The following is a 15,415-nucleotide window of genomic DNA, read 5'->3' as shown; positions in this document are numbered from 1 at the left end:
AGCGTACCGTATTTGCAGACTCTTGTCGGCAGCGGGCTCGTCCAGACTTCAGTGGGGATGGCCGTACAGCAACAAGCCGCTTTGAACCATTCCACTGCGATGCAAACGGTAAGAATTATATTTTTCTACAATTCCGAGTATTTGTTGTGTTCTTGTCCATGCACTGTTGATCAACCTCAGGGAAAATATGTCAGCATACAGTTTTTCCGTTTCTCTTACACTCAAATTATAGCCAAGTAGCTCCTAACCTCTTGTTCGCCGTATGTAGGTAGATGTCGGACGTACAAGCAAGTACTTCATACCGGGTTGGCGGAGATGCTGACCGGCGACCGCGCCAACTAAATGCCAAGGACCTTATACACAGCTCATTTATTCAAGTGACATCATTCTAGATAATTCTGGCTCCGTTAATATTATGCAAATGTTTGAAGTGTAACAATTCGTGTACAATGCGAGACTAGTAGTTTCGTGAATTTCATGATGATAATAATGTATCTTTAAAAAAAAACATGACTTCATCAAACAGTTTTTAAAAATGCTATCAATTTATTTTATCATCATCAGTTTCTACATTAGCACCCGTATAGAGAAAGAGTTCTTCCGAATAGTGGACGCTGGACGCTTACACGGTTGAAGAGTACGTACATCATTTATAGCGATTATGACAGCGCAATAAAGTGGCGCTGCACGGCTGCTGTCCATTTCACGATGACTTTGTCTTAGCAAACCAATTCTCTTAGTAAATAAGGCGGTAAATTAGAAAATACCGGGTGGCTAAAAAATAAAGCGCATTCCCGTTGCCAGGGAGGTTTTGGGATGTGGTTGGTAACATAGTAAAAGTTGCTCAGTAGAGCAACTTTTACTATGTTACCAACCACGAAATCGCGAAAAAAATATTTAACCTTATAGAAAATGGACCAGTCAAAATGTATGAAACAGCCAAATTTTTCTTCGCGATTTCGGGGTTGGTCCACAAGGTAAAAGTTGCTCAGTATAATACCAAAACCTCCCTGGCAGGAATGCATTTATTTTTTAGCCACCGTGTATATAGAATATAGAACTTTTGCGTTTTTTTGACAAATTGTCTTGGCCAACGCTAAACGTCAACAAGCAAAGCAAATTCATTCCATCTATTAGCTTTCCATGACATACTCGTATTCCTCAACTGTTCACGTCTATAAACAGTTCTTTGGTCAATGGTAAGAGTGTAGATATTTAGTGTTTCGATCGCGTGGCGAAACCGCTAACTAATGTAAATAGTATCTTTGAATGGTGTTAGCAGTGTGATTGTGTGCAGGTGGGCGGCGGCGGGTTGAGCTCGCCGCAGCTGACGCTGGGCGGCGGCGTGGGGCTGCTGGCGACGCCGGTGCTGCCGCTGCCCCAGCCCGCCGCGCTAGTGCATGTCAAGAGCGAGGACGACAAGAGCGCGCCGCACTCACAGGTCACTGTATTAACTCAACTACAACGTGAAACTAATATAATAAGAATGCTTGCTGTCATCCCATATAGTTCCCCCACATATTTTTTATGGGAGCCCGACAGCTTATTTCAGTCTACTTTTACGACCAGTAGGGCTAAGATGATCGGTTTTTTATCATCTGTCATCATGCCTGTCACGTTCTAACAAGTATGTAAGTGTGAAAGTGACACATGAAATGACAAGTGATAAAAATGTGTGTGTGTGTGTGTGTGTGGGTGTGCGTGCGTGTGTGCATGTTTATTAAATTAAGGTAAGTTATCTGTGTTCGTGTTCTGGATGCGTTGAAATGAATCTGAAGACTAAGAAATAAGCTATATATAACACAAAAAATCAAACTCCTAAGTTGTGGAGTTACGGAGATATTAATTTTTTTAAATAATGTAATAACTTTCCGATAGAGACGTTTTAAGTTTAGCCCCCTAAAAAACTATGTTCCTGAAGTATGCTACATAGCTGACTACAAATAATAATACCTTAGGCTCCTGAGATTAAACAAAATGTTGCGACCTGTTCTGTACTACAAATAGAAGCGTTTGATATCGACTGATTTATGTGTATACTGACCAATCTCTTAAAAATAAAGTTTTGTTAAATTTTCACGATTGATTGCAATGAGCTCTCAAGTTTTATATTTATCTATTAGAAAACGATACTGAGAGAGAGAGAGAAGCAAAAAAATAGCGATTTAGAGGTGAAAATGTAATTTCTGATATTTTCATGTAAAATCACAAAATTGAATATTTTTTACTTTTAATGTGACCCACAATCAACTTTTCTGAGCACATATGACAGAAATACTGTCATTTAAATGAAATAAATCCTAAAACCGCACCTAAATACTATGTTTAACCTCTTATGCCACTTTAAACTTACATACCAATAACGGTATTTGATCCATACATTTAAGAAAAGGTACCTTATGGAAATAGATTTAATAATACATCACTACAAAATATCAATTACATTGAACTTTATCTTTTTATAAATTAAAAATATTAATTTATAAAAAGATAAACTGCCTAAAATAAGTTCCTCGTCATAATAATCTTAAAAAATACCAATAATTTGTATGTAAACTGGTTAAGTTACATGATGAGGCATATATATTATGATGATGGAACTGTTAGGATAAACTAATAATATTTTGGGGTTAACATGGTATAAATCGTCTATTTCTATTCAATAATAACAAAATATATTCAATAACTATTAAACTAAAACTAAAATAATATATTCAATAACAAAATATATTCAATAATATATTTTGTTTGCCATAAAAGGATTGATTACCTATGGCAATGCGTCGGGCAGCAATCTAATGGCAGATTTATTGCATGCAACTGAACTAAATGAAGATTATTCTACTTAAGAAAGATTTACGAGAGTAACTTTGGTATAATAGCAGGCTACTTGGATTTGTAATGTCGGTCGATGTACGGTTATAATATAGGCTAGGCCCCCAACCAGAACTGAAATTATCAAATTTGTTATTGTTGCTAGGTCGTGTAAGATTGTCACCATATATTGATTTGATTAATTAATTGTACAGACGCCGGTGCAGCAGATAGCCCCGCAGCCGATGGCCACAGAGCCGGCGAGCGAGCCGGCCGGCACTCTCTTCCCCGCGCCCGCGCCCCCCGCCCCGCCCGCCTCCGCCGCCGACACTCCGCCCACGCCCACCGCCACCGTCGGTAAGGAAACGTTAGCGCGGACATCGCTTCGAATCAATCACTCATGTATCTAATTGTAACCGCAAACAAATGTGATATGTGGGAACCATTATCTTGGCATTATTGTTACAAAATACATCATCAATCTCTCTTTCCAAAAACACTTTATATTGAACAGGTCCGGCTAATGGCGAGTCAAAGTCAACCGAAACCAAGCAGGAGCCAGAGGCCGCGGCCACAGCGCCCGCTCCCTTTCCTGCGCCCGCGCCCACGGCCGCTTCCGCCCCCGCACCCGCCTCTTCGCCTGCGCCCGTGCCTAGCAGCGCGCAGCACACCACACCTTCGGCGTCCCAGGTACATATTTACATTTATTTAATGGCTTGAATATTAAAGATACGCCACATTTGACACCTTTTGTAGGCGGCAGACTCGGCGGGCAGCCTCGCAAGGCCGTCTCAGGCGAATGCCGCGGGACGTTGGCCGCGCGAGGCTGCCTCGGAACAAAATAACAACGCGCGAAGCTCCCGCGGGAGGAAAGGTCGACCCGGGAAGCGTCCGGTAAGCTTACCACCTGGTCACACGGCAATATATTGCAGCTTTTTAGGGTTCCGTACCCAAAGGGTAAAAACGGGACCTTTTTACTAAGACTCCGCTGTCCGTCTGTCACCAGGCTGTATCTCATGAACCGTGTTAGCTAGACAGTTGAAATTTTCACAGATGATGTATTTCTGTCGACGCTATAACAACAAATACTAAAAACAGAATAATATAAATATTTAAATGGGGCTACCATACAACAAACGTGATTTTTTTGCTTTTTTTTTTCGTAATGGTACGGAACCCTTCGTGCGCGAGTCCGACTCGCACTTGGCCGGTTTTTTTAATACTAGTCTTGGAAATAAGGGCAATATGACCGGGACAAGTGACATATTTGAAAAAGGCATATACTCAGCAGTAGGAGATTGCAGGCTGAACAAAATGTGAAACTTGCTGTGTGAACGGGGCATTTGTGGGCAGTGCGGCTAGTAACGAGCCACTACTGATAGTAGTGTTCGAGCGATTACTTATGGCTGAGCTGAGCGCGCGTATGTTCAAGTCTTGAAAAAGTTGTGATCTCGAATCCATTGATTGTAATGCCTCGATACTACACGAATACAAAGACTGCGGTTGCTATGTCTCAATTCTATGAAACTTCGGATATCACAACGGCGATATTTTTGCGTAGTTTAAAGGCCCATTTAGATGGTGCGAGTTTCTCGCATGTTTTGGGGCGAGAAATCGATGTCAACATTATCGTATGCAATAATCGTCAAGCGAGTATCGTATAAAAATGTTTACATGCATGCGAGAAATAAAAACTCGCCTGCGATTATGTCATGCGGTACTCGTACGGAGATTATCGCCAGGCGAAATAGTTTACACGAGGAACTGCATTCTATATAGTTTGTTAAAGGACTGTCTCATTTCAAACTCAGACAGAGAGAATCATACAATCTTTGTCTTGCACTAGTACTAGCACCCAAAAGAAAATGATGAGTATATTTTTTTGTTCTTATTTACTGGCATTTTCGTTTGACCAACTATAGTTCGTTATTTTTAGCATTAGAAAAAAGGTAAACAATCTTGACGTGTCTTTTTATTGAAAAATTAGTTTATATTACGTATGAAAGCAAAAGAATGTAAAAGATCGTATATGATTTATAATTGTTACATATTTGCTGTGACTTATTTTTCAAGTGATTTTCAATAAAAAGACACGTCAAGATCGCTTACCTTCTTTCTAATGCTAAAAAAACGAACTATACTGAGATATTTGCTTACGATTTCTCGACTCGTCTAAACTCGTTCTCGTATGACATTTTTTCACGTACGTGCGAGTATCGCACGAATCGATGCGAACCGATTTTCGTACGAGTCATTAGCTGCTTCATTACTGTCAATATTCGTAATAATATTTTTTTCTACTCGTCGAGTATAATCTGTGTATTACAACTTCATATGCAACACTACAACCTTACTCTTTTCAACGTTGTATAATGGCACTTCCGACTCAAGCATAAGAATTTTATCGATACGGTTTAGTCAAATATAAAATTTTTGAAAATAGAACTTCATACATTTAGATAAAATATTTCTTGTTTAAGGAGACTCGATTCAATGCAAATGCGTCGCATCTGCTTTGTGATTGGTTTGCCAACAAAAACATTTTATTTTATGTTGTAGTAGAAACAATAGCTTCATAAGTCAGAAACGCGCATGTGACACCCTTCATATAGCAACAACCATACCCTACGAAAACAGCTTAGCGTTGCTTGTTAGTCTCCATAGGCTACGGTGGCCAAAATCGAGAAAAAAACTGTCTTAAAATTGAATTTAGCAAGGAGCAAGTACCAGGGCCTCATGAATTACGAGGAGGTGTCATTGACCAACCCGCCGGGGGCGCCGGGTCCGGCGGCCGGGGCGCGTACGAGTATGAAGGTATCGCGGGCTGCGGCAGCTCGCGTATCTTAGCTTGTATACAATAGTGATATAATCAAGCTTTTCAATCTCGTACCTTAACTTAAGCAACTCAGCAAGCTTCGTTGCTTAAACACGGTACTCGACTGAAAAGCTCTCTATTATATCACGATTGTATAAAATATTATTTTGTTTTCACACATTATTTTTAATTTTAATAAAATTTAAGTTGCATTCATTTTAATATAATATGTGCTCTTGGCTGAAATGGAGTGACGTTGCCTTTATGAAAAAAAAGTTTGCGGGAAACAGCAGCATTTAAGTATATGAAAAGAAAAACTTTGTATAGCGTTTTGGCGATTAATAAAAGATTACACAAAAAATATATAAATGTGGAACTTCAACAAACATAAGATTCGTTGAGTTGTATAGAAGCTATGAATGCTTATAGAACACGGTCTCCCGCAAACATAGCTTCTATAGAACAATTGCGTGCGTGCGTGCGTGTACAATTATATCAACTACAAAAACAGGGATGCAAGGGATGCTGCACTTCATTCATTTTCGAATGAGTTGACAATTGAAGAATTTCGTCCAAAATAAATAACAATGGAGATTTAAAATATGTATACGCAGTACATATTTACTGGAACGGATAAGTGAAAGCTCCTTTAGGTCTCCTTTGCATCCATTTTTTACCCAAGCACGTGTTTTTTTTTTTCAGAATAACCTCACACGGTGCATTCATGTTGGCGACTGTATAGCACATAAACTCGAAATACGATTCTCGCATTAAAATTTTGTTTATCCAATCATTAAATGCGAGGCGATTATCTCTCCGTCTCGTGCGAAATCGTACGCATAGTTTACACGATACTATGTTTTTTCTCGTGCTACGATAATCGTATAGTCGAGGCGAGAAACTCACACCATCTAAAAGCGCCTTAACCCTTAAATGCATGATTTTTTGTATAACTTTTTAATAAATTGAAATAGATGTGTCATGCTATATAAAAGTAATAAATGTGATTTTGGATAGCTGCATATTGAGCCACGGACCATCAAATATACGATGCATATATACATCATTATGCATTTAAGGGTTAATAGTGAAACGTTAGGTCTGATAATGAGATGTTGCAGGTGGTGACGACGGTGGCGCCCAGCGCTCCGGCCAGCACCACGGCCGCCATCACGACGCCCGTATCCTCGGGCGCGCCGCTCTTCAAGAGCACGCAGTGCGCGCCGCGCCACATCAGCCAGCCAGGTACCTACCATCCAAGAATACATAGCATACAGCTCTATCACCGACCCTTACCTACCCTACACCCTACCTACAGGAGCTACAGGAGCTTGACGATTATTAACTTGTAATTTCAACTAGTTGTCACGGTGACCGTGTGAGTATGTTCTGTTTGACCGATGTTGCCAGTTACCCCACCAGCCCAAACAATTATTTTCATATTTTTTCAAATATCTTAAACCCAGAAAAATAATATTTTTTATAAACACAATACACCAATGTCAAGGCAATACGTACTTCTAATAAATACCAATATCAACCAGGGGCCTATTGCATAATAAAATACAAGCTAATATTATTAGTGATTTTGGTTGTAATTTGTACTTTTCGGTTGCAAAATAAGATACAAGGGACGAATATATAATAATATTAGTTTTTTGGACTTGTAACTTGTAGATTTTTGTTGCATAATAAAATACGAGTAATTAGATACAAGTGATAAAATATTAGCCCTTTTATTATAGGTAAGTTTTATTAGTTTTTGTTGCAATATGAGTCTTAATAACCAAATTATTTGTTGTAACTTGTATGTATTACTACTTACCCAAGGACCATGGTAATTTTTAATTACAAGTAGTTCAATTATATTATCGGACGATGATGATGATTCATATTTAATAAGACGACACTAATCATCTTTATGCTCTTTTATTTTTGTCAAGATACACATTTTGAATTTTCTTTGTTCTTCTCGTTTACCAACCGTTGTATCGGGTGTTTGATATTTCAGAACAGTTATTTGTTTTACATACAAGGGGACAAAGTTGTTGTATAACCTCTAGTGCTAATAATGATAAGTATCCAAGCAAGAGAAAGATTCCGAAATTTAACCACGAGCGTAGCGAGTAGTTCGAAAGTAGAATCTTGAGCGTTGCGAGGGTTTCAAGGCACGACGGTTAAATAATTTTTGCCACCGAGTGAAACACCATTTTTCACTACACCAAATCAAGGAAAATAAAAACTGGATAAAATCAAACAAAACCAACCCAAATCAAATCTTAATGAACGTTGGAACGTTAAATCGAATGATAAATATTTAAATATTTACCATTCAAAATCATAATTTAAAAGTCAATTCTACCAGCCAATACAACAACAAAAACAACTCAAACAACTCAAAAACTCGTGTCGATTTAAAACACTCCCTTCGGTAGTGTTTTAATTTATCGCCACTCGTTGCGAATTTCCTAATTTTCTCACTTGTATCGTAATGTACTATTACGATGACGTTACTGTTCCCGCCGAGTTTTTTCTAAATAGGCCACAGATAGACAAATGTTTGACTCAATCAGCCAATGGTTGCATGTAATTTTGTATGTTTTACTAATAATATTAGTACTCTTATTACAAGTTAGTTTTAATATATTATGCAACAAAATTTGTCAGTACTTGTAAATAATTATGAATTCTCTTGTAACTTTAACGATATTATTAGTAATTTATGCAACACAATTTTCTAATATTACTAGTAACCACCTAAAATAATTATGCAACACGAAATAACATAACTTGTAATTTGTTAACTAGTAACTTGTATTTTTTTCTAATACTATTAGTCTAATTATGCAATAAGTCCGTTATGTGAAAAATCTGTCATTTTTTTCGACGGCGAATGTATTATAGTCTAACCCGTTCGTATAAAAATACCGCAAATCGATGTACAGGTTAGCCGTTTGGCACACACATACTAGAGGCCAAAACAAATTTTTTGACCCGCAGTTCCTAAAAAAATTTCGCTGGGGGGGAGTGGTAAAACATTTTTTTTTGTATGGAAAAAAAAATCCAAAACCTATCGAGTGTGGTATCATACGAAAGGGCTTTTTGAGGCGATTATAAAAATATATCACATCATTACATTTCGGGCATTTTTTTAAAATTAAAACAAAAAGAATTTTCGAAACATACCCAGTTTGGGCTCCTCCAGACACGATATGGCAGATTTTTTTTTGTACAATATACCACAAATGATACGTGATATCCTCATGTCTAACTCCACGAAAGCAATTTTGAAAATATCATTAACATTTTTTTTTTTAATTTTCAATTTTACAAAGTGACACAGTTCTACTTCAATATCTACCTATATTTCACGAGACTTATGGAACTATACTGCAGATACGGTACATATTAATCATAAAATGATACGTAATATCCACATATCGAACGGGAAATACCTCTTTAACCCTTTAACTGCGCCTTTCATCAGTTGGTATAGTTTGTTTAATTTTTGACACAAAATATCAAGATTGTATCCTTCAGATACGATATATGTACCTTACTGATTTTTTTTGTACAATATACCATAAATAATACGTAATATCTTGATATCTAACCCCAAGACAGCAATTTTGAAAATAATTTCTACCACTACAATGTTTTACCACTCCCCCCCCCCCCAGCGAATTTTTTTTAAGAACTGCGGGTCAAAAATTTTGTTTCGACCTCTAGTATGCGTGTGCCAAACGGCTAACCTGTACATCGATTTGCGGTATTCCTTTGAAATTGGGGTCGAGCGGCTTCCGCTATTAGGTACATGATTTACATGTGAATTGTAACGGCAATTTTTTATGATGTAAATAATGTATGTCTAACATCTTTCTCTCCCTTCTTCCTCTCAACTTTAAAAACTCGTAAATTTTTGAAGAAATGATTTGATTGCAGATAAAGGGCTCCCAAAAGCGATGGTGAAGCCCAACATCCTGACGCACGTGATTGAGGGCTATGTGATCCAGGAGGCGGGCGAGCCGTTTGCCGTAAGTAGCCAGTGTTCCCAATTCCGATACCGTCTCACAATTAACTCCCGTCTCCCGTCTATAGGACAGACTGTATATTTAGAGCTGTGATAGAATAATGTACTATAACCCCAAGGTGAACCGGCCGCTGCGCGAATGGGCGGCCGACAAGGACGACAAGGAAAACAAGCAGCCTTCGAGCGACGAGCCCCCGCGTAAGTCACCTAAACTTATAGTCTATTACTATTGTCCTACTTAAGTTACTGATCCCACTAGTAGCTATTTATACTTGAATTTTATTTATCAGGCAAGCAGATCATCCGACTGCTGCCTGACCAAGAGAATTATACAGTAGTCCTCGCCGGGCTCAAACGTTAGTAGCGAATACACTTAGCCGGAAATACTTTCTCGCCGCATTTCACCGTAAACATGCTTACTAACCCATCTGTGACTTTTCGTGAGCGTTTTGAGGTCTATAACCTCTTGCTATGGCTAAATCATTGAGCATTTTTTTAAACATTTCACAAACTAATGTTTTCTTTGAAATCGAGCGGCTAAATTTCCTTGGAACCGAATGGCAAAATACAATAAGCTATTTTACGTCGTGCAGGCAAAAAGCAAATGTTGGAAAGTGGCAGTAGTGGGCATCATCATCTACCCCGCATCAGCTCGAGCCATGAGAATGACCGCGAGAGCAACGCCAGTGCACGAGCGTCGGCGGGCGCGAGGGCGGCGGCGAACGCGGGCGCGCCAGCGGGCGCGGGCGCGGGCGCGGGCGGGGGGGCGGGCGCGGGCGCCGCTACCGTCAAGACCGAGAGTGCCGCCAGCGCCGAGGCCGCGCAGGCGGCTGACGATGCCGCCAGCAAGCCGCAACTGCCCAATGTCAACAAGTGGACGGTCAGTATTTACCTTGCTGATATTACTTACTATGAATGTTACCATTGATTCAGAATATAATGACAAAGAATGCAATTTTAAGACCGCTTTTTAGGGTTTTGTACCCAAAGGGTAAAAACGGGACCTATTACTAAGACTCCGCTGTCTGTCTGTCTGTCTGTCCGTCTGTCACCAGGATGTATCTCATGAACCGTGTTAGTTAGACAGTTAAAATTTTCACAAATGATGTATTTCTGTTGCCGCTATAACAACAAACACAGAACGGAAACACACACTAAAAACAGGATAAAATAAATATTTAAGTGGGGCTCCCATACAACAAACGTGATTTTTTGCCGTTTTTTGCGTAACGGTACGGAACTCTTCGTGCGCGAGTCCGACTCGCACTTGGCCGGTTTTTATTACACTGCGACGATTGTAACAAGCCCAAACTTGATGCCATCTTCAAGCTCCAATGCTTACCGCACCGCTACCGACCCCACCGACCGATACCGCACCGCTACCGACCCCACCGACCGATACCGCATTGCTATCGAACTATACTGAGTAAATTTTATAGGTGATACAAGATATATGTACGCGATTGTATCTACTCATTTCTATAATCATCTTTTACTATAGTAGCAACTATGAAATAACAAAAAAATCCTGTTCTCCATACATTGTGTCGAATTGAACTTTAGTATGGAACACCTGTTTTTTTTTTGCGATTTCATGATTGCTCTCACAACAAAAGTAGCTCACGGTAATGAGTACAGTCGCATCTTGTATCACCAAAAAAAAACACGCCGTATGCCTAAACAACAGGAAATGTTTGTTTTATTTTAACAGAATATCGTTCATAACTTTATGAAATAATATTATAATGACTGTCAATGAGATGCGTAGACCAGGTAGTAGTTAGGTGTTGTATGTAGTCGTGCGTGTCATGTGCAGGTGGCGGAGGTGTGCGAGTTCATCCGTAGCATCCCCGGGTGCGCGGGCTACGCGGACGAGTTCCTGATGCAGGAGGTGGACGGCGAGGCGCTGCTGCTGATCCGCGCCGAGCACCTCGTCATGGCGCTGTCCATGCGCCTCGGGCCCGCGCTCAAGATCGTGGCCAGCATCGACGCGCTGCGCCCCGACTCCGACCAGACGCACCACGACCACGACTGAGGTAAACCATGCGACATTATACCTGTACTGTACTGTGCCAGTTATAGTGCTCCGGAAGCGTTGCACGACATTGCAGCCTTGTGTTCCGGACCTACTGCTACCTATAGAGGCAGCTCGAACAAGCGCACTTTGCTCACTTGTTAGACAAATAACTACCTATTTCTCCCAGGCATCAATTTGCCCTTTGATATGAGTCATTCATATATTAGTTGCATATACGTGTAGTAATGACCTTGAAAACGTGATATGAGACATAAGTCCGTCTTTTTTACACGCAATTATACTGCTATTTAATAATGCTTGCTCGGGATCGCGGATATAATTGTTTTGAATTGTTATTTTTAGTTAGTTTTAACAAAAAAAGTAGTAGAAGCAATTTTCATGTTAATAGTTTCTGTGCGAAAAAGTTACAAATTCTTAATGGTGCGATTTAAATGTAACATACATTTAAGAATGTTTTCTATCTAGCGGAAGTTGCTTAATCAGGTTTCGTTTCGATTCCATGAAGTTACTCGTGAAAGGCCTCAACATTTCTATTCATATTTTTTGGCAACCGTATTATGATCTCAAAAAGAGCTACGATTTTTCAAAAACTGTCGCTTCAATCCACTGCACCTTAAGGCTCTCTGCAGTGCCAACTAAAACGTGTTTACAATTCTTTAAGATATAACTAATACGACATTTTATTCTCTTTCAGAATTGCTTTAAGTCCATCCAGAGTGGGCATCAATAGAGTTAAGTACTATACTACAGAAGTTTAGTGATGTGTTCATAGTTAATTGTCCCAAGAAACGAATTGTGTTAAGTCATGTGTATATAGTTTTAGTCTAATGTTTCAATTCATATATTGTAAAACCATTGGTATCACTCATGTTAATAGTAGTTGAAGTATTATATAAGGTATGTTGTAGTAACTTACTTATTGTAAGTTTGTATTTATGTTATTAATTCAATGTTATTAAAAAAATATTTTTAAATGAATCTAATGGACGTAATTATTATTAACTCATAGGTATTATTTGATTGTTTATATATTATCTTAAAATACCATTAACCACACAAGCTTCGTTTCTCAAATGTAATCGTAGTGTATTACTGTGAATATTGAATACGAGTAGAAACAAATAACTTGTTGTGTTTGTGAGTTAAGTAAGTATCCTTAGGTCGAAACGTGTTGCAGGCTCTGCCTGGGCCGCGGCCGCGGCAGAGCGCCGACGCGGCCGCGACTACTCGAGGACGAGTTGTCGAAAGTTCCGCCTATTTAGTGTTAAGCGTCACATGCGTAATAGTTTACGATATTCAATGATTCTATGTTATTGGGAGCGGGTCCTTCCGCCGACGCGGCGTCATCGTCACCGCCGTCCACGTGATGTCATCGTGATCATTACTTGTGTGAACATCACCCATTGTTCAAAAGTCTTGAGAATATTATTCATCTTCGGCGTTCTCATAACTATAAAGGAATAATAATAACTTTGATTCAAAAGAAACAACAACCATTCATTATTATATCCACAAACTCCTTGACATCCATCCATCCACTTCATGTCCTATGATAATGATGTAACTACAATTTCCGTGTATTTAAAATGTACAGATTTTTACGACTAATATGATTGAAAGAGGTAATAGTTGAACTATACTTCATGTCATGTGTCAAAAACCCTTACGATTCGCCGAAATGGAATAATAAGTGTCTCAAATGTCTAAAGTAACTGAATTACGTATCGATGAGGAAATAAATACCATTCACTCGTGTCAGTGTCAATAGTAATAACACACGTCAATCCCATCGGCTCGTACATAAGTCGGTAGGAGAGTAGAGGTGAATGATAAAGCAATGCACACCGTTCATAGAGTACTCATTACATAAATAGTAGTAAATGCACGAATGACTCAATTTTGAATGTCATTCAAGTGCAGAAACTTTGTGTTCAATTTTACAATTGACTATTGAACTTATCGACACGAAAAAATAACAGTAATTTTATAATCCTGGAGTCGTTACCTACTGCGTGACCTCAACTCTGGTGCCGACGACTTAACTAACATGCTGATACGTTTGCGTTGTATTTATTCACTAGTGATTTTAGTACTAATGTAAATTATATAATTAATAATGTAGATATAATAACCAATATTTCTGACAAATACCTATTTAAGAATTTTATTTCATGTAGTTTGAACATATTTCTAATTGTGTAATTTTTGGTGTCCTCTTAGTGGAAATGCAATATGGGTTCTACCAATGGTTTTCTAATTGTATACTTAAACCTAATTTTATAATTTAATTAAAAGAATAATTGTTATTAATTTAGAATTATGTCTTAAGTTTTTTATTGCAAGTGCAATGATATTGGAATAGTTTATAATTGTAAAAGATAACTCAATGTCATCTTATGAATAATGCTATTAAAACGTATTATTTAACATCTTCCTACTAATTTACTTATTATTATGGTGCTATATAGTGTTGGGTTTGTGTGATAGTTGTATTGTATATGTACGACTACGAGTATAGCCGCGGCAAGGCGTTATTTATTTATTACGTCAGGCGATTTAGGTGTGGGGGGGGGGGGGGTCGACCGTAGCGACCGGGGGTAGGAGGGAGTCTTCATAGTTCTTACGTAAGATCACAAAATTATACTTTGAAAAAGTACGTGGCATCCGCGCGAGTGCCGATAGCGATACCCTTTATAATGAAACCAGTTGATATTTATTACCAAACTTTTTTTTTTTAAATGTGAATAGGCAGGCGTATATTTTTTTTATACCTCTGCAGGTGCAAAATAAACGTTAATAAAACTGTTTCTTTGAAAATCAAACTTATTAAAATCCCAATGTGTATTCATTTTTAGGGTTCCGTACCTAAAGGGTAAAAACGGGACCCTATTACTAAGACTCCGCTGTCCGTCTGTCCGTCCGTCTGTCTGTCTGTCACCAGGCTGTATCACATGAACCGTGATAGCTAGACAGTTGAAATTTTCACAGATGATGTATTTCCGTTGCCGCTATAACAACAAATACTAAAAACGGAATAATATAAATATTTAAATAGGGCTCCCATACAACAAACGTGATTTTTTGCTGTTTTTTTCCGTAATGGTACGGGACCCTTCGTGCGCGCGTCCGACTCGCACTGGGCCGGGTTTCCTTTTGATTCTTACGTAATAAATATTTGGAGGGGGTTCAGCCGATTCTTATTTGTTCTTACATAGGGTGGGAGGGGGACAAAGGGGCAAAAATCGTGTTACGTAATAAATAAATGGCACCTAAGGCAAGGAGTATTTGAGGACGGTCGGGCGGCGGCGGCGGCGGCGGCGGCTCCTCCCAGCCTGTCCGCCAGTGCTTTATCACGCTAACCACTAACTTGACTAAATGTGACTGTCACCATTATAGTCGTTGTGACAAATTTATCAACATATAGGCTAATGTAAATAAAAGTGGTTGTTAAAATAATACCATACTAGATCGGGTGTATATAATTCAGGTGTTTTTTTTGTATCTAATTTAGGTCTTATTGAATGTACGATTATTATTACTATCTGTTATATGTATATTAGCATATCACTTCCATGTGAAATGTTATCGATGTAGTAATCCGATAAATGTAACTCCCGCATTCGCGGCAGGCAGTTTGTGTGCCTGAGTGAGTAAACCCTAAGTTATCTCTACGACCTAGGGAGTCTACCAACACTTTCAGTGTCAAACTTATGCACTT

At 38.9% G+C, this 15,415-nt stretch overlaps 1 protein-coding gene across 7 annotated transcripts in view; it reads left to right on the top strand.

The window, feature by feature from the left end:
- Positions 1-14,241, top strand: part of LOC134754156 (polyhomeotic-proximal chromatin protein-like) — a 45,229-nt gene extending 30,988 nt beyond the window's left edge. For 3 of the 7 annotated variants that reach the window (XM_063690271.1, XM_063690270.1, XM_063690275.1), the window contains 11 exons: positions 19-108; positions 1,298-1,441; positions 3,030-3,171; positions 3,329-3,504; positions 6,751-6,874; positions 9,572-9,663; positions 9,779-9,857; positions 9,950-10,015; positions 10,253-10,539; positions 11,476-11,695; positions 12,392-14,241. In XM_063690271.1, the coding sequence (XP_063546341.1) occupies positions 19-108; positions 1,298-1,441; positions 3,030-3,171; positions 3,329-3,504; positions 6,751-6,874; positions 9,572-9,663; positions 9,779-9,857; positions 9,950-10,015; positions 10,253-10,539; positions 11,476-11,694 (1,419 nt within the window). In that variant the 3' untranslated portion in view covers position 11,695; positions 12,392-14,241. The remainder of the gene's footprint in view (positions 1-18; positions 109-1,297; positions 1,442-3,029; positions 3,172-3,328; positions 3,505-6,750; positions 6,875-9,571; positions 9,664-9,778; positions 9,858-9,949; positions 10,016-10,252; positions 10,540-11,475; positions 11,696-12,391) is intronic. The other 4 variants (XM_063690272.1, XM_063690274.1, XM_063690273.1 and 1 more) reach the window with 4 other exon arrangements.
- The last annotated feature ends 1,174 nt before the right edge of the window (positions 14,242-15,415 follow it).

This window comes from Cydia strobilella, chromosome Z (assembly GCF_947568885.1).
Source record: "Cydia strobilella chromosome Z, ilCydStro3.1, whole genome shotgun sequence".
Lineage (NCBI taxonomy): Eukaryota > Metazoa > Arthropoda > Insecta > Lepidoptera > Tortricidae > Cydia > Cydia strobilella.
This window is presented reverse-complemented; position numbering and strand designations above follow the sequence as displayed.